Consider the following 19,788-nt stretch of genomic DNA (forward strand, 5'->3'; position numbering starts at 1 on the left):
CAGTGAGCACCCAGCAGCCATCAGTGAGACTGAAGAGCAGGGAGGGAGCACCCCTTTGTTTTGGTTTTTTTTGGTTACATAAAATCCCAGAACTCGGCTGGGCATGGTGGCTCACGCCTGTAATCCCAGCAATTTGGGAGGCTGAGACAGACGGAACACCTGAGGTCGAGAGTTCAAGACCAGCCTGGCCAACATGGCAAAACCCCATCTCTACTGAAAATACAAAAATTAGCCAGGTGCAGTGGCGCACACCTGAAATCCCAGCTACTCAGGAAGCTGAGGCAGGAGAATTGCTTGAACCCAGGAGGTAGAAGTTGCAGTGAGCAGAGAATTGCACCACTGCACTCCAGCCTGGGTGACAGAGTGAGACTCATTTTCAAAAAAAAAAAAAAAAAAAGATCCCAGAACTCTCTGGCCCAATCTCTGGGTAGAGAAGAACTCCAGTAACAGCTGAGATGAATTTCCAATCAGCTCAGTGAGATGGAGGCTCATAGTCTAAAGAAACACTGTGTTTCTTGCAGATATGAGTTTACAGAACAAATATTCATACCAGTTACAAATGTTGATTGCCTTTGTTAAAAATTTAGGAGGTCATTTTTGTTTCCCTTGGTTACGGGTTGAGAAAACTAATAAATATGAGGGTCAAATTGTTTCTAGGCAAAAGGGACTTGCTGTTCAATGTGCTAGAAGCCAATATTATGACACTGGGTTTTTGAGAAAAGAAAAGCTTTTAATTATAGGCCGGCCGACACGGAGACAGGAGTGCAGCTTGAATCTGTCTCCCTGGGCTGGTGCTAAGGCAGCGTTTTTATTAGAAAAGGTGTCGGGATTCTGAGATTAGCAGGTGATTGGTGGAAGGAAAGAGGAGGCCTGGAAAGTCCTGGGGCATGTGCGGTTCTCTTCATGACACCTCATAGATCACATGTGCAGGTACGGGGGGAGTGAGAATGAAACACGCAGTGGAAATTCAGGCTGTGATGTCAGCTAGCAGGTTCTGCACAGACTCTAGTTGGCCCCATTGGTTCCAACCTATTTTAGTTTTGTTTTACAAGTCGAGGGAGTTTCAGTGCCTCAGCAAGTTGTTTCTTTTCTTATCTGCCATCCTGCAAACTCAAGAATTTCTGTTAGTCACTGGTGTCTAACTGTTTGGGGCATAGTTTCGCTTTCACACACCTGGACTAAATGTTCAGGACTGATAGTCACCATTGCCCTAACCTTTGAGGAGCAAAATCAAGGAGATACACAACCAGGGTCCAGTGAAGCCACCATCTCTACCCCACAGAGCAAGGGCCAGCCCCAGGGAGGCCCCGGGCACCTGGGAAGCTGGCTTCTTCCTGGTTCCCAGACTAACAACTGTCAAGGCCTGTCCTGGCTCAGACCCCAGACACCTCTGTAGAAAAACGGCGTGGACCATCCATAGATGACACCAATCCTGCTTCATCTGAAGACATCTGGGAGCAGGAAAACCCCAGAAGGAGCGATACTCTTTCATCTCCACAGAAACTTAAGAGGCAAAAGCAAATTCAGTTCAGAGGCTCCCCACCCACACGCCTGATCCCTAGTCTCCTTGCCTAAGGCAGAGAAAATGGAGAAGAGAGCTGAAGGAGGAAAAGGCTGACCTTCAGCAGCAACTCCCAGCACTTATGGGGGTAGAGTTAATGGCCTTGCTCAGTGGCTTCACTGCCATCTCTGAGCAGCAGAAGGGCAGGTGAAGGAGTAGGTTAAAGATTTGGTGGTGGGAAGTTTGGGAAGCTGCCACAGGACGGCTTCTCCGATTTCTAAGAGGAGGAGGAGAAGCGATCCACTAGAAGGTGGGAGGATGGGAGGTGTGCAGAGTGGAGGGTAGAAATAGCCATGGGGGAGGGCTGGAAAACAAGTGGACTAGAAAGAGCTGGCAGGAACGCTGGGCACTGTTAAAGACCCAGCTGAGGCTGGTGATCATTAATTCATAGCGGAACCGACTTGTCCAGCATGTGATTCTCTGTAGCAATGGCCAGCAGTCTGGGAGGCAGGGAAAGAAAAGGCAGATCATTGGGCTCATTTGCTGCTGTGACTTTGCTAGTTGGGCACAACCAAATGGTAAAAGGATTAAAGTGTAGAGTATTGGCAACAGAGGCAGAAATAATTGCCATCTCTCAATGGAAATTAAATGATGGCTTTTTAATTTTAAAAAGGGTCAACATACCATAGGGGCCAATAAGGCTAAGGATGGTATCATGGAAAGAATGTTCATGTCCCTTTCAAATTCACCTATTAAAGCCCTACCCCTCAATATGATGGTATTTGGTGATGGGGCCATTGGCAGGTAAGTAAGATTGCATTAGGTCAGGAGGGTGGGACCCTCAGGATGGAATTAGCGGCCTCATAAATAGAGGATGAGATGTCAGATGTGACTGTGCACGCCTGAAGTCCCAGCTATTCAGGAGGCTAAGGCAGAGCCCAGGAGTTCTGGTCCAGCAGAGAGAAATCCTTTCTCCCTCCATGTGTGTGCACTGTGTAAAGGTCATGTGAGGCACAGAGAGACCAGGCCATCTGAAGCCAGGGAGGAGGGAGAGGGCCCTCACCAGAACCTGACCGTGCTGGCACCTGATCTTGGACTTCCAGCTTCCAGAATTGTGAAAAAAAAAATTAATTTCTGTTTTTCAGCCACCCAGTCAGTGGTATTTCATTATGGGGGGCCCGACTGACTAAGACAAATGAGCCAGAAGGATAGGGTGCTGGAGTCAGAGCATGAGAAGTCAGTTAGAGATTCATTCATCTATGCACTCATATGCCAGAAATTCTTGAGATTTTGGAGGTGGAGATGGATTTCCCTAAGCTGATGGCAGGGTTGGAGTGGAAAGGACAACTATGAGACAGGTAGCGGAGTTCTGGATGGATGAGGCTGTGATCTGGAGGCCAAGAGGTGGGAGCCAGGAAGAGAGACAGGTTTCCATGACAGGAGGTGTCACAAGTGGGAGGGATAGTGGTTGAGAAGCTGTAATGGTGGGGAGCAGCCTCCCCATCACCCTCTCTCCTGTGTGAGAGAGGAAGAGGCAGGAGGTAGAGCATCTTCCAAGCAGTGCTGAGGACATGGGTGCCCCTGCCGGCATTGGAGCCACTGTTCCAGTGACACAGGGTATCGCCTGTGGTAGAAGTGGCTGAGATGGGGGATAGGTCAGTGTTGCTGGAGTCAGTGGGGACTGTGTCAATGCAGAAGAGCAGCTGGCTGGGGAAGTGTGGGGGCATCTTAGACTTTAGAATTGAAGTAGAGAACGCAGATGCACAGTACAGTGGTCTTCATCTCAGAGGGCCCTGAAGGGGGTGGCCACTGGGCTGCTCTTGGGGAGAGCCAAGGGAGCCCCAGGGCCAAGCTCTTTACCCAGGACACAGGCCAAGAGAGCAGCCAATCAAAGGGCTTTCCTCCAAACCTGCTCTCAGATCCAGCCACTCCCCGGTTCCAGTGCCTCCAGCCCACTTTGTCATCAGAATGTTGTGAGGATAAAATAAGGTAATAAATGCTTGCTATTAATTAATTTTATCATTGTAATTATGTCCTGCCTGGTTCATCTGCTTCTGCTTTCACCCTCCTCCAACACATTCTTCAGATAGAGAGTGATATTTAAAATACAAATCTATGGCTGGGCACAGTGGCTCACACCTGGAATCCCAGTACTTTGGGAGGCCCAGGTAGGAGGATCCCTTGAGCCCAGGAGTTTCAGACACGCCTGGGCAACATAGCATCTCTGTCTCTAAGAAAAATTAAAAATTAAAAAACATACAAATCTTAATGGACTTGCTTAAAGAAAAAAGAAAAGCAGTGGCTTTATTGTCCTCAAAACAAAGTCCAAAATTAAGGCTATGGTCTCACAAGCCCCACCTGTGTCTGATTCCTCAAACTCCCAGGATTCCTTCCAGCTGCAGCACCTGCCCACTGCTGGTCATCACCTCAAAAGCTCTTCTGCACCCCCTGCCCACCTTCTCTTCACCTGGTCTCTGGTTCTGTTCTTAGATGCCTGTCCTCAGGGGGGCTTTCTGCCCCCATACACTGGGTCAGCTGCCTTGTTTAACACAACAATGTCCTCTCCTCTTCATGTGTGGCACTTCTCCCAAAGTTCTGCAGAGCAGTTTGATGGCTACAGAAGAAGTGTGCATCTTTGGGTCCAGCATGCAGGGCACGGGATGTGGGATCTCCCTGGCAGATCGGTGGGCCCATGAACTGGTAAGCGAGTGAGCCACAGCCCAGGAGAGCATGAGCCAGGACCAAGCTTGAAGATAGCCTTGTTCTGTGTCTGGCAGTGAGCAGGGGGCTGTTGGGGTTTGGGTGCAGGTTGGCATGCCTCTCCTATCTTCCTTGAACTTGGGGGCAGATTGCTGGACCCCTTTGCCTTTTATCCTCAGCCAGAGCACATGAGATTAGAATTATCATGGATCCATGTAAAGGGAATTATGAAATCATCCATTCTAACATGGAAAGGCTAAGGCCCAGAGTAGGAGGGCTCCCACCCACAAGGCCTGAAATCCTTGTCCTCCACCGACCCCACAAAGCTAACCATAGCACTGAGTAATGGGTCCACTGCTAGCAGGTCCCTCAGATCCGGGCTGTTCTGTGTTCTGTAACACCCTCTGGGGGATGGTGGTTCAATATGTGCCGGCCACTGCCTGGCCCAGTAAGGCCCCTTTTCTGTTGTGCTTCTCAGAGTACAGTCAAGATCAGGCTGCATATCTTCTCCTTTGGGGTCCCAGAGGCCTCAGCAGCCGACCTCTCATCAGTAACTGCTAAAGGACACTTACCTATTCATCAGCGCAAACCACAGGACACTTTTAAATACACACAGAAAAAAAAATCTTTCTCCCCAACCAACCATAATCCCCCCAAAAAGAAAAGAAAAAGTCTCCAGGGGCCAGGCGCAGTGGCTCATGCCTGTAATTCCAATACTTTGGGAGGCCGAGGTGGGCGGATCACGAGGTCAGGAGCCCGGCCAACATGGCGAAACCCCATCTCTACCAAAAATACAAAAATTAGCCAGACTTGGCCGTTCCGATCTCTTCCTGGGAATGACAATCGTTCCGTCTTGAAGGGAGCAAGTGTCCACATCTTAGAGGGGGAAACTGCCTTTAGCTGGGAAACGGCCCTTTCCCCACTTCTATCTGGTTTTCCCCACTCCTTGGCAGTTTCAGCCTGGGAGACATATTGTGCCCAGAAAGACTTGCTAGTATTCCCCAAGAGGACGCCATGAATGGGCACACAGTAGGAAGCTAAATAGAGCTTTTGTCCAGCACTTCAAAGCTGAGAACCGTGAGTGAGAAATATCCATGTGTTTGGAAGAGAGGTGCTGGACACTTCCATGCTGGGTTTACAGGAAACTGGTCCAGCACCTACACCCAACCCCGACCCAGCCATGTAGGAGAAGGTGAGCAAGCATGAGGGGCTGGGGCGCCTGTGAGAAGAGAGACTGGATCCTTCTCCCTAGTGGGAGGTTAGCTGGGGCAAGGCGGGGGCAGTAACCAGGCAAGCTCTTTTTCTACCATTTGGTGACACAATTATATATGGTGTTCTTGCGGGCTAAGGAGGTGCTGAAGAAGGCAGTCTGGCTTGAGGTCTCTTTATGGGCGCCCATCCAAGAAGGCCATTTTTTCTTTTTGAGACAGAGTCTCTTTCTGTTGCCCAGGCTGGAGTGCAGTAGTGCAATTTCAGCTCACTGCAAACTCTGCCTCCACGGTTCAAGCGATTCTCCCGCCTCAGCCTCCTGAGTAGCTGGGATTACAGGCATGCACCACCACATCGGGCTAATTTTTGTATTTTTAGTAGAGACAGGGTTTTGCCATGCTGGCCAGGCTGGTCTCAAATTCCTGACCTGAGGTAATCTGCCCGCCTCAGACTCCCAAAGTGTGTGAACCACCACACCCAACCAAGAAGGCCATCTTCTAAGGTCGGGGCTTCCAGCTGTAGGAGAGGTTGTGGGAGTAATGCTGGGTGGGGCTGGAGAAGGGTCCCAAGAGAAGCTGGGAGTGCATTGGGAGCATATTGCTCATTCTAAGGAACAATACCAAGGCCTGAGAGGATCTCTGAGAAGCCCATGAAGATGCCCTGTGGAAAAGGCAGCTTTCAGAAGCCTGACAAAATGCACCAACTGGCATTAGCCAATGTGCACCAGAAAGAACTGCAACCAGCAGCAGCTCGGTGAAAAGACCTCTGCCCTTTCCCTCAACCTGCATGGGCCCTGGAAGGTCCAGAAGCAGCTGAGCATGAGCAGGAGGAGGCGGGGTAAGTGGGGGAGCAGAACAAACCTCCTCTCCTTCCCCAAGCTGGTCCCTGAGCCACACATAGGTTAGGCATGAGCTGAGTGTGTGTGGGGGGGTTGGGCATCTTTGAAGTGAATGCACGGTAGAAATTTTGATTTAGGCTGAACTGAAATCTTCTCTCTGTACAACCCAGTGACCTATGGGGCCATACCTTAGCCAGAGGGATCTGATCCATCCCTTAGAAGGAACCATAACCTTCCCTTTTTCCACAGCCTTTCTATCCACCTGCCTGGGTAGAGTCCACAACTTCACATTTGTTTCCTCTCCCCTCCTGTCCCCACAACTTGGAAAGGGCTTACCTTGTGTTGTGTTCTGAGCATCACTGTGTTTTGAGGGCAGGGGACTCCAGATTGAGGAGATCAAGAGAGCCATACCCCGTGAAGATTGTTAGAAGACAAGTTAAGCCCAAGACATACCCAAGATCCTAACCCAGACAGAGTATTGGGGGCGGGGCTCCAGAGATGAGAAACGCGAAGGAGGCCGAGAGGTCCTGTCCCAGATACCTCTGGGATTGGGCTCAGCAGGAGGTGACAGCCATGGGCCAGGTTGTAGTGTGCTGCCTCCATAAGCAAGGCTGGTCTTGCCCTGTGTCCCTGTGGGTCCTGGCCATATCCAAGGAGGTGTTTAGGCAGCTCCCTGATGCTGACAGTCCAGCTCTTAGAGACCTCAATCAGAAGTATGTACTGCTCACAAAGGTCACTCCTGGGCTGGAAGTTCTTCCTGTGGCTTCTGTTTCCTTCTCTGAGGGCACTGATTTGGGGGACCTAGAGGGAACAGAAGACTGTCATTGGCTGTCCAGGAATTGGTCCCATGACAGTGTTCCTCACCACCCCCCTTCTCAAGGTAAGGGGAATCTGAACTAAAGCCAGCCAGATGTCTGTGGTTCTGGAGGACCTCATATTAGCTTCTAGGCAACAGTGGACAAGTGATGAGGTGGAGGCCTGGGCATACAGTGTGCGTGGCCAATGTGAGACCCAGGTCGTGGTTTCAGAGCAAGCAAGCAGCTCACCGTGGGTGAGGCCCCAGCTCCAGGTCCTGGAGGGTGTCTTTCAGGGCCTGGCCACGCGTCTCTGGCAGCAGGGTGCAGAGCAGGCCGGCCACAATGGGGAGGCTGCCGTAGATGAGCATGGGGAGGGCAGCGTGGTACTCTCCCAGCAGGATCACTAGTGGTGCGAGGATGCCCCCGATCCGTGAGAAGATGCCCACCAGCCCCATGCCTGTTTGCCTGGGAGAAGACCAGGGCAAGCTAAGTAGACCTGGGCCCAACTCTGGGCCTCAGCTTCACCCCAGTATATTTTCTCGGGAGAGCCCAGACCCCAAAGGTCTGCAGGGTCTCCAGCCTCACCCACCCCATTCAGCGCTCCTGCTCTCTGCTCCTGCCTCCAGCTCCTGCTCTCTACCTGCTACACCCCTGCTCGTCTGTCAACTCTCAAGTCAGGAGGCTGTACATCCTTACCACCCTCCCACCTGAAGACATCCTTCTCTGGGGCCATTCATTCTTAGATGTGTCCCATATTCCTGTCCCGACCGCCAGGGTGTGGCCTGCTTGCCTGTCTGTCCTCCATTATCCTGGGGACAGCTTGAGGGCTTGGTCTAGATTTCTAGTTGTCCTGGACCCTGCCCAGCACTGCTGCCCCAGAGCCAGCCCTGTCAGCTATTTGTGGAATGGGGTGAGGGCCGAGGAGGGACAACCAAATCAGTCTCAGCAGCAGAGGAGCAGGAGTCACACTGCAGCTCTTACCGGAGGATGGTGGGGAAAAGCTCGGCAGAGTACACATAGGAGATGGTAAAGGCGGCAGCTGTGGCCATCTTCGCCACCACAGCCAGCACAGTGACCACCACAGGCAGATCTGGCAGAGGGTAGACAGTCCCATCACCTGGGCCCTGCCGCCGGCCCCATCCACTGAAGCTCCCCACCCCTTCTGTACCCAAACCCCCGGGAAGCCTTTACTCCTGGAAGCGGAACAATGGCCACTGGTCTAGCCCCTGACAGCCGGTGGGTGAGGGGGAATGGGGTGGTACCTGCTGGGATGAAGATGATGATGATACACATAAAGCCACCCAAGACCAAGGTCCCCAACTGGCTCCACTTGCGGCCAAACCTCTGCATCATGAAGATGCTGGAACAGCGGGCAGGCACTTCAACGGCTCCAAAGATGAGCTGCGTCAGATAGATGTCCAGGCCAAAGTCCCCCACTTGGAGGCTCAGGCCGTAGTACCCCAGACTGTCCACAAACCTACAAGGTAATGAAGGGCTCCTGTCGCTGCTGGGCGACGAGACACCACCCAGAGGGAGAGCCTGCCTTGGTCAGCAGTCACAGCAGGGGACACTGGCACAGCCAGGGAGAGACCATCCCATCCAGACAGCCACCAGCCCACCTCTCTGACAACACACACCAAGGAGGCTGCAGCCCTGTGGTTCTGTCCTTGGGCTCTGGGCACTCACCAGACACAGAAGATAATCAGGGTCACCTTCCGGAGCTGGGGGTGTCTGAACAGATCCAGGGCATTCCCTGAGGGGCCTGTCTTCTCTGGGACCAGCTGGGAGGAAGAAGCAGAGTGAGAGGCCACACAGGAAGGTCCATGTGGGTCTGATTCTGGGCCTGGGCCTGCTGGAAGTACCTGGTTCATGAGCTCCGGAGAGAGTTTCCGCCTGTTGACCGAGGCTGCCCTCTGAATCAGTTGTTTCGCCTCGTCCATCCTCCCATGGGTCAGGAGCCACCGTGCAGACTCTGGCAGAGCCCTGTGGGTCAGCAATAGCTATGACCTTGGGGCCTGGAGTCCTAGGGAGCTTTCTGGCTTGTTCCAGTGCAAACTGAACCCCACACCCAGCTGTAACAGGCTTCCTCTCCCAGACTCGCCTCTGACTGTCCCGTGAACGTGGGCGCTGCACTCCAATCCCACCACAACACAACTAACTTGGGGGGGACTTGCTCCTGGCATGTATTGTCCTCACCAGAAGTAGAAGAAGAGCAGTAAGCCAGGTGCAGTGCCAGTGATCTGAAGGAGCCTCCAGTTGCGGAAACCATAGGCGAGTCCCGCGAGCACCATCTGCCCGAGGGAGTAGGTGCACTGGGCCAGGACCACGGCCTGCGTCCTCCATGTGGGCCCCACCCACTCCGTCACTGTGGGAATGGAGAGGTTGAGACAGGGCTAATCCCTGCCATTCATTCCCCATTACTCCCAGGTGCCACCCTGTGGGGGCTGGGCCTCAGGGCCAACACAGGAAGCACCAGTGCGACCACTTCAGATGTGGGGTACCTGACAAGACCTCCACAGGGCCCTCCCAGACCCCTGGGCCTCACCCTGTGACTGAAGGCTCCAAGGACCAGACACTCACGTAGGGTGACATTGCTGAAGGCAAATCCAGCGATGGCAGTAGCCACAGCAAAGCGCAGGGCCATGTAGAGCTCAAAGCTGGGCACAAAGGCTGTGACCAGGCCGATGAGGGTGAAGAGGAGCAGCTGCACCAGGATCGTGGCCTTGCGGCCAATCCTGAGGAAACAGGGCAGGTCCATGGGAAGTGTCCCTCCCGGAAGGCATCTGAGGAGAAGGCCGCGAGGGGGCCCAGCCCTGTCCTGGGGTCTCTTTCTGAGGGAGGAGACACGGCCCTTCCCTGAGCCCCATTTGAGGGTAGGGGGAGGAGGGCCTTGCCCTAAAGGCCAGTGTGAGGGGCATAAGGGGGACTTGGGCCTGTGCCAGAGCTGACGAGCTTGCTAGGCAGGGAGTGGGCAGGGCAAGGTTCTTACCGGTCCCAGAGGGGCCCAAACATGAGGGTGCCAACAAGGAGCCCAGCCATGAACACTGACTGTGTGGTGTCCTTCAGATACTTCCGATCACAAACCAGGTTGAACTGAAGGAGACACAGGCAGATGTCAGTCCAGGGGCTGCACAGAGGGCAAGCCCTACACCACCTGGCCCACTACAAACCCTTCAGCGAAGGAGTTCATGGTTCCCAAACTGTGTACTGAGGCATTCCAGGGCACCATGGTGAACTCACTGAGCATGGCAGGGCATTTCAGGTTTTAAAGGGAAATACAAGTTGACATCTGTCTGACATCACACAAACTACTAGCTCAGGATAGTTCACACTTTCAACGTGAGACCACGCTACTTTCCTTCCAATGACATCATATCTATGTGAAATCTGACATCATATCTATAGGAAAGTGCTTTTGGCAGTTTTTGTGAAAGCAAATGCCACAGAAAATCAATGTGGAAGAGAAAGTGAGGGCGGCAGTGTTCAAGGACTGAGAAGTTGTACAATGCCCAGTAAGTGCATACAGCCTATCAGTAAGTTATTGTGTTTAAGAATAAAATTAAAATATTTTTTCCATCAACGTATGTGTTTATTCCAAAAAATAACTACTAAGTTGTTAGGACATAAACACTTGTTTGAACTTAATGGCTTAATACATATAGCTGTTAGGCATTTCTTTTGGCCTGGAGATGCCATGTAAAATTATTGACACACTAAAGATGAAATTTTGGGACCCCGTGACAGACCATTAATTGCTGCTTCCTAACAAATGGGACTGCTTCCCCATAGCCAGGGCACCCCTGGGACACACTTGGGCCTCTCCATGTTTTTCCATCTGGCTGCAAAATCCCCCTGAAATACCCACCATTAACAGGCAATCAGAATCCTAAGAAGCCCTCACACATGCCTTGAGGAAGGCGATTAGATCAGAGGAACACACGCACGTACACATGCACACACAGAGGGAGGGAGGGAGTGAGAGAATGTGCAGGTGTGAGACAGAGAGAGACACAGAGAATGCTAATCCACCCAAGATCTATAGAGAGAATCCCACAGCCTAAGAAACCAAGAGGAGAAGATATTTAGGTCCATACCACTCTGTACGCATGTCTGCTGAATGTGCACTTGACTCACTTGACTGACCCCCATCCTGCTGGGTTGTGGGCCCCTCAGGGAGTCCCGCCACGCCTCTTGCACACAGCTCAGTTCCACACACAAATGTTTGTTGGGGAACCATCATGCGAGCTCTCCTCCAGCTTCCCAGCAGCAACCTCTAAGCGCTCACCCTGTGCTAGGTGCTTGCTAAATGCTTTACATGCATGATCTCACAGAATTCTAATAATAATCCTTCACTGATCATCTTCCTGAGAAAGGAAATGTTAAGCAGCTAACCCTCGGTCCCACAGCTGGATGGCAGCTGGTGGAGTTGAGATATCTCTCTTGCCCTAGACAGGGAATGAATCTGAGTAAAGGCTAAGAGGATGTCTGCTGAATGAATGAATAAATGAAGAAATAAACTAATGCCTACAGCTAGCTAATTAACCAATCACCATCAGTTAAATAACTTTTAGCAAGAAATTAACCAGTCCAGGAGTTACTGTTGTGCTCATACTTCTGTTCTCAAGGACAACTGTTAATTCTCAAGAACTTTCAACACGTATCAAGTGATGAACTGATCGTTCCTGGAAATGAAGTGGGGAAGGACAGGGGACTTGAAATTGTTGCTCCAGCCAGTTCTATCCTGTTTAGTTTTTGTCTAGCAGCCACAGATTGCCTTTTAGTAAGATGGCATTTAAAATAACTAGTAATAAAGGCCTACTGTTGCCAGGCTCAGGAGTCAGAATTGAGTGGCTTTGTGTGACCTTAACCCTGTTAGCCCATCTGTCTGTGTCTTGATTTCCCACTTACAAACTGTGAGTAAAATATGCTACATAGTATGACCTGATACAGTGAAAGGAACTAACACTTGTAACATGGTTAGCTCAGTGGCTGTGTCACAGGAAGCTCTCAGCACCTGTTATCGAGGGTGAGGCTGTGCTTTGGCCTCTGTGCTCACAGAGCTCTCAGCTGGTGGCAGACAGCTCAGACACAAGGGGGTGAAGTGCTCTCTGGGCATGAGCGCCAAGCCACGGAGTCTTCTAAGGCTGGCACGCCTGGTCAACAGCCACCATTCACTACCTCTCTTCAGTTTATATACCTGCTATGGCATTAAATCCTCATTCTAACCCCATAATGGCTTATCACTCCCTTTGTGCAGCAGCAGAGGCTGAGGCTTGGAGAGGCGCCGAGATGTGCCCAAGCTCTCATGGTGTTATCATGTTGCAGGTGGTAGAGATGAAGAGGGCTCCAACTTGGGATGCCAGTCATCCTCCTCAGCCCTAACTCCCACAGTGGATGGTTCTGTCTGCAGTCTGCCATGGTGGTCTGCAGAATCCCACCCTCATTTCTTGGAGCCTCCCCAGCCTGGATCCCTCCCCTATTCTAAAACCTTCAACAGCTCCCTTTGGTCTCTAGGAGAAAGCCCAAATTCCTTAGCACTATATCTAAGGCCCTTGAAGAGCTAGCTGTTGCCTATTTCCCAGCCTCTTTTGCTATGTCAGCATTCCTAAATATGCCAGGCATTTTCAAGCCTCCAGAACCCAGAAATGGTTGTTCTCTCTGCTTCCCCTTCCCTCCTATTCCTACTTCTTTGGTCCCAGGACAGATCACATGATTGTTGCTATTCACTGATGGTCTTCCCACCTTCCCATTCCAAGATCCATGTAGACAGCGGAGTCATTTTTTTCTTCTCTTTTTTCTTTTCTTTTTTTTTTTTTTTGAGAAAGCATCTCCCCAGGCTGGAGTGCAGTGGCATGAATATGGCTCACTACCAGCTCAAACGATCGTCCCACTTCAGCCTCTGGAGTAGCTGAGACTATAGGTATGTGCCATCATGTCTGGCTGATTATTTTATTTTTTGTAGAGATGAGGTCTCACTATATTGCCCAGGCTGGTCTCGAACTCCTGGGCTCAAGTGATCCTCCTGCCTCAGCCTCCCAAAGTGTTGGGATTACAGGCACGAGCCACTACACCCAGCCCATTTTTTTTCTTTTACCAAGGATGGACACGCAGGAAATGTAGGTTGAAAGGAGAAACATTCTGACCTTCAAGAGCACACAGCCTTCATGGAAATATACTTTTTTCTTTTCAAATTAGTATTGTTTGCATTTAAGTTTAAATATGAAGTCATCATTTATAATAAGGAAGCTTAGGTGTCAGAGAGAGTCCTCTGGGTCAATGGGCAGAACCTCCCTCATGGATGAAAACCAGAGATAGAAGATCTCACACCAAGCCGACTGCATTCTGGAACCAAGCTTGGGATTATCATGTGGTTCAGGGCACAAAGCGTACATTTCCTTGGGAGTCACAGTCTTTGGAAGAGTAGGGGTGAGGACAGCGTGATAGGGTAGGGCAAGAGGCCCAAGGTCCACCACAATGCCAGCATTGTCTAGGAGAGAGGTCCTGAGTGCCGCCATGCCCCAGGGAGAGGCTGAGGTCAACATCGAGTTTCAAATATTTAAAGTAAATACAAAACTATTTCAGCAATGCAGATCATTAAGTGTGCTGTTGTGAGCAATGATGCCATTGGTAAAACAGATCTACCGACATCCTACATAACAAACAAATTTATATCTGAAAATATACCAACTATTTCTAACAACTATGCAGTCATGGTTATGGTTGGTGGAGAGTCATATGCTCTTGGACTTTTTGACGCTTCTGGGCAAGAGGGTTATAAAAGATTACAATTGCTAAGTATCCACAAACAGATGTTTTTCTAGTCAGTTTTTCAGTGGTATCTCCGTCCTCATTCAAAAATGTGAAAGAAAAGTGGATGCCTCTTCTAACTCACCACTGTCCAAAGATTCCTTTCTTGTCAAGACCCAAATTCATCTCACAGATGATCCCTCTACTCTTGTGAAACTTGCCAAGAACAAAAAATGGAAGCCTATCACTCCAGACTGGCCTCGGACTGGAAGGCTGTTGAGTACGTAGAGCATTCTGCACTCACAGAGAAGGGCCTAAAGAATGCAGTTAATCAAGCCTCCAGAGCCAAAGAAGAGCCTCAGGGGTGTGCTGCTATGAACAGCTCTCCGGAGCCCTTTCAGCTCAGCTTGTGTCGCCATCACAGTAAAAGCAAGGTTTAAGTCAAACTAAGGATTAAAAATTAGGGCGGGCACGGTGGCTCACGCCTGTAATCCCAGCACTTTGCGAGGCTGAGGTGGGTGGATCACCTGAGGTCAGGAGTTCAAGACCACCCTGGCCAACATGGCAAAACCCTATCCCTACTAAAAATACAAAACTTAGCTGGGTGTGGTGGTGCATGCCTGTAATCCCAGCTACTTGGGAGGCTGAGGTAGGAGAATCACTTGAACCCAGGAGGAGGAGGTTGCAGTGAGCCCAGATTTCACCACTGCACCCCAGCCTGGGTGACAGAGCAAGATCCTGTCTCCAAAAAAAAAAAAAAAAAAATAGAAGTTCATTCTCTGCAATAATGCCAAATGCCTAATCCTACCAACATATACTCCTGCAAGACAAGGCTCATGGGTATGGTTCCCCCTCCCCGTCCCAATACTAGTTACTTAAGTCACTGCTTATTGTCAGAAAAGTGATCAGTACTCGTTTGTTTTGTTGCTTCAAAAAAATTTTTTGCTTGCATAAAAGCAAGGCATGTTTGTGATGACTCTCTAGCGCACTAATGCCAATTGTTAAGCTGCTCCTTGGTTCCCCTCAAGAGTAATGTGGGACCTCTTAGTGCTGTTTTTTTTTCTTGTTTTTGTTTGTTTGTTTGTTTGTTGCAGGTGTTTGTGTGTAAGGAGTTTATTTTTGAGTCTTTTAAAAAATTTATTCACCAGTGGACAGTCCTTAAGGGGAGGAGGACAGATTGATTCCACATTCCACCTCCTAGATCTAGTTTAGAAAACACATTCCCCGCCTGCCTCGTTCCATAACACAGTCCTTTCTGAAAGCTGCCTTTTCTCTCCACCCTTGGGTGTTTGATGCAACTCACAAATGTGGGTAGAGTCTGTCTTGCCCGTCCTCATTTCTTGCACTATACATGTGACTGTGACTTTTGAGAAAATGTGCTATTTGCTGATTTATTTTTTGAAGTTAATTTCCAACTTCTTTCACTGATAAATGAAGGGAAGTATTGCACCTTTTGAAATACACTAAATGGAGTGAGTTCATAATCTGACAAAAGAGTCTTTCCTGTCATTCTCTCATAAGCTTAGCATAAATGTGCAGCTTAAGAGTGTGTGACATGGTGTTCCCAGAATGCAGCTGAAGACCCAGCATGTAGAAGAAATGTGAGGGTGATGGTATCTATAAGACAGATGTCTATGGAATGATAACACACTCTTTCAAGTTATGCAGGTCTGCTTCATCGAGGAGCTGAGGTTGGAGAAGGAGTGGGGAGAACGCTTAAGAACATGGGAACCAGTCAAGGGACTCCCCTTGTTTCTGTTTTGCATTTGAGGAACCTTCCAATAGAGAAAATGGAGGCTCTCTAGTTTACCAGATGTCATGAATGAAGGCTCTTCCTAAGTGTTAACAGGGATGTTATCGGCTTATTTTGGTTGCAGTTCCCAATTGCTAAAAATGTTTAGGTAACTTTTTTCCACCTTCTGCAAATCCTAATTATTACCTTAGTGTCAACTAATGCTTTCTCACATGATAATTCTTTGTGTATGCATTCTTTTCAGATGTGTCAAACAATAACCAAAGAAAAGAGGTCCCAAATCCTTGAAAACATCCATCTAATTCTATACTCCTGCCCCTCCACCCTGACCCCATTGCAGGCACACCCACTGCTCCCCAGACATCCAGCCTGCTTCCTGCTGCCAGGCCTTTTCTGTGCTATTCTTATTCTCTGCCTGCAAAGGCCTTCCCCTCTTCTCTAGCAACATTTTTCTAGTATCCTGGTGCCTAGTTCACACATATCACCTCCTTCAGAAAGTTGCCTCCCCATTCCTCCCAACCAGGAGGAAGCAAATTCTGGGCCTTAGAACCCACCCAGCCCTTTATTCCTCTGCAAGGGGCCCAGACCTGTCCTGACCACTAGAGAAATAAAGTACCTTTCCCCTCTGACTTCCCTGCACAGTTAATTCTCAGGGGGCTTTGGCTGAATACGGTTGCATGAACAGTTCAACATGGGGTGTGAACAAGGCCTAGAGTAGTCTGTGAGCAATCTGGAAGGTTTTCTGGGCTTTGAGAATGATGATATTTGGCCAGGTGGGCAGAGAGTTTAACACATATAGGCATACCACAACACGTTAGGGCTGGTGAAGGCTGGGACTGGCCATGGATATGATGCTGGGGAGATGATGGAGAGGACAGTAAGCGTCAGAAGGGGCTAGGCGGACCAGTCCCAGAGCCCGGGAGCATGCATAGGCTCCCTAGAGCTCCCTGTGGGGTGGAGTGGGGTGGAGTGGGGGAGAGTCGGGAGAAGGACAGGCAGGACATATCCGCAGGCTATCAGGCTTCTGGGAGCAGCTTTATGGTCACATATTAAAAAGTGAAAGTTAAACTTTGGTTAACACATTGGTCTCTGAAAACCTCTAAAAATAAATACTTTTTCAGCCATGGGGTGGGGGAGAAGTGAATGTTTAATCCCAGATTTTCCACCATAAAGAAGATGAGAATTATATAGATCCCCTCAAGCACCCATGCCCCTCAGGTTTCTGGACTCTCTGTGCTGCCTCCCACTCCTGTGGGAATCTAGACAGCAGGTGTCTGGCATGAGAGCCCCAGCTCCATGATCAATTCACTGCATTGCCCTGGCTAGGCCATCTCCTCATTCTGTGCCTCAGCCCCACCATCTGGGAAGCAACAGAGTGGGACTGGATGCTTTCAGAGGGCCCCTCCTGCTCAGAGGTGGCTAGGGTGGGAAGTTTTCTGCCTGCATCTCTCCTAAAAGAAGGAAGTTAGCAAGAATGAATGCTTAGTTATCCACAGGACAAGTCCTAGAGTCCTGGATGTTCTCCAGCGTCCCAAAGGCAGGCTGGCAGAGATCTAGAGAGAAAAACTGAACGGTGTGAAGCCCAGCAAGCAGGAAGGCAGTGAAATGGACAGGGAAAGTGATGGCATTAGAGAGTCAGGAAAACAGGAATGTAGGCAGACATGCAGGGACAGACTGAAAGACAAAGAGAACTGGACAGACAGATGAGAACACTGGGTAAAGAGAAAGGCACAAAGACGGGAAAACAGGAGAGGACACTAACTGGGTAGATAGCCAGAGAGACAAGGAAAGAGAGGGACAACAAAAGGATGGGCAAAAATGGGCAGATGGGCAGAAAGACTGGACGGAGAAGATGACAGGCAAATGGGTCAATAGGCAGAGGACAAAGAGGAAAATGAGATTGACAAAATGAAAAACATATGTGCCCATGGTTGACCATATGGGCATGGGGCAGATACAGAGCCAGCGACTGAGGGTAAAGAGTCAGGCACAAGACCCGACAGACCCACAACTGGTGGAGAGACCAGCAAAAGGAAAAGCCTACCTCATTCTTTAGGGATGGGAGCCTGTTCTCAGGATATTCCCAGCCCATATCACAAGGCTGCGTCTCATTGAAGTGGTGGCTGAGGATATCCTGCAGGCTGGCATTGGCAGCGGGTGGCTGGAACATGAGGCAGGGCTCTGGGTGGCCTGCAGTGTCCAGGGGCACGCTCAGTGCCAGCTGTTCAGCAGCACTCAGGTTGAAAGTGTGGTTCTTCACCCAGGCCACTGCACAGTGGTGGGGCTCATCTAGGACCATGAAGACATGGGCAAAAAAGTAGAAGGGAGACAGGAAGTTGAGAACACACAGCAGTATCAATAGTTGTATCTGGAAGCGACCAAAGTCACCTATTTCAGCCAGGACCTGGACAAATTGAGCCATGTCTGCCACTCACCACCTCCTCAGCCTGGAGATACTAGGGTAGCTCTGCAGCTTGGCTCTGGGAACTTGCTCCTCTGGGCAGTGGTGACAGCTGCATTAATGTTTAATCCAGCCTTGCCCTGCTCCACCTGTCACTCCTCAGCCCCCTAGGTGTGACCTGGGAAGGGTAGAGTATGATGAAAAAATAGTCCACATGGATGAAGCTGGAAACCATTATCCTCAGCAAATTAACACAGGAACAGAAAACCAAACACCACATGTTCTCACTCATAAGTGGGAGTTGAACAATGAGAACACATGGACACAGGGAGGGGAACATCACACACTGGGGCCTGTCGGGGGGTGGGGGACAAGGGGAGGGAGAGCATTAGGACAAATATCTAATACATGTAGGGCTTAAAACCTAGATGATGGGTTGATGGGTGCAACAAACCACCATGGCACATGTATACCTATGTAACAAGCCTGCACGTTCAGCACATGTATCCCAGAACTTAAATTAAAATTAAAAAAAATAGAAAAATAAATAGTCCACTCCAGTCCACACCACGTCTAATTGCAACATCCTAAACAATTCACACTCAACTCAAATGAAACAGGTAGATGGGTCAATCAATAGGCAGAGGTAAAACCACTACAGTAAAACGCTGACAGTAGTTGCAGCACTCGGACACAGAATTCCCTTCTAGGGACAGCCCGCACTGGGCAGCATGGATAAGCAGGAGAGCAGCAAGCACCTAGCCTGTGGATAAACTTTGCCAGCAGCCCACTCTGGCCTCTTGATCCTGATGATTTTTCTCTCCTGTGGGTGTCTGGTATGTGGTGATATGCAATACCTGCCAATCCTAGGAGGCAGCATGCAGACCAGGAGCCCCACCAAAAGCACAAGTGCACTGCCTTTTCAACACCAAAGACAAACCAAGAATACAGAGCAATGACAGAGTTGCATTTTGAGCTCTGCTTTAATGAAGAAGGAAACCATTAACACAACTCTAAAGAGGAAAACAAATGCAAGCCTCCCTGAGCAATCTCAGTGACAATGAACACAGGACAAAGTATGCCTCCACCACAGCCCACACACACACCAGGTGCATACACATATACATGTCTGCTTGTGTATGCATAAGAAAGCATTTTCATGTTCTGAATTTTGAACTATTTTAAGGGATAAGCAGAGGAACACCACTGAAGGGAATGCAAGGAAGCAATGTTATGCAGGGCAGCCCTGGCCACCTGACTGGCACAGCTGCTGGTAGCCTGTTAATCAGTCAGCCTGCAGTACAGGTCAAGACAGGGCAGACAGTGGAGGGCAGAAGCAAGGCCTGACATGCTGCTCAGGGAGCATGCTTTGCTCTTTGCCCCACCCCAAGCTCTCCCGCCAGGATCACCACTGTCCCCAGCTCTTTTTTCCTTCACTTAGCTTCCTTGAGTGTTCTTATTCTCAGCATTGTCTCTATTGAATAAACAGTTGCTACCAGTCGCCACTGCCTAGTCTGGTATTCCCCTTATGGGAAAGAACTGAGGTGGAGACAAGCCTTGTCCTCTGCCCTCATCATCTCCTCACTCCAGTCAGAAAAGGAATTTTTGCTTTGTTTGGCTCCAAGCAACCAAGGAAGCTAGAGCTAGGAGGTAGGAAACGGGAGCCCTGCCAGTGATTCACCCTGAGAATCTGTTCCTTCCTGGCTCTGGCCCTCAATTGCCCCATCTGGGTAAAGGATGGTCTCTAAAGATTCTTCCACTTCTTGGTGTACAGTTCTAAAGCAGAGAAAGAAAGAATGATTAGCAGACTCCTGACAAGAGTGAGGCCTGATCAAAGACCTC

At 49.9% G+C, this 19,788-nt stretch overlaps 1 protein-coding gene across 1 annotated transcript; it reads right to left on the reverse strand.

Annotated features, from left to right (window-relative positions):
* Positions 1–6,669: 6,669 nt before the first annotated feature.
* Positions 6,670–18,021, reverse strand: SLC22A13 (solute carrier family 22 (organic anion/urate transporter), member 13). Its single transcript, XM_011999494.1, has 10 exons — positions 17,590–18,021; positions 10,035–10,138; positions 9,626–9,780; positions 9,242–9,410; positions 8,908–9,028; positions 8,732–8,826; positions 8,308–8,522; positions 8,027–8,135; positions 7,295–7,510; positions 6,670–7,049 (listed from the first exon to the last, which is right to left on the reverse strand). Exons 1-10 carry the CDS (start codon positions 17,965–17,967, stop codon positions 6,956–6,958), a joined length of 1,656 nt encoding a protein of 551 aa, XP_011854884.1. The 5' UTR covers positions 17,968–18,021; the 3' UTR covers positions 6,670–6,955.
* Between the last annotated feature and the right edge of the window lie 1,767 nt (positions 18,022–19,788).

The sequence above is a fragment of the Mandrillus leucophaeus genome, unplaced genomic scaffold, assembly GCF_000951045.1.
Source record: "Mandrillus leucophaeus isolate KB7577 unplaced genomic scaffold, Mleu.le_1.0 Scaffold595, whole genome shotgun sequence".
NCBI classification, from domain to species: domain Eukaryota; kingdom Metazoa; phylum Chordata; class Mammalia; order Primates; family Cercopithecidae; genus Mandrillus; species Mandrillus leucophaeus.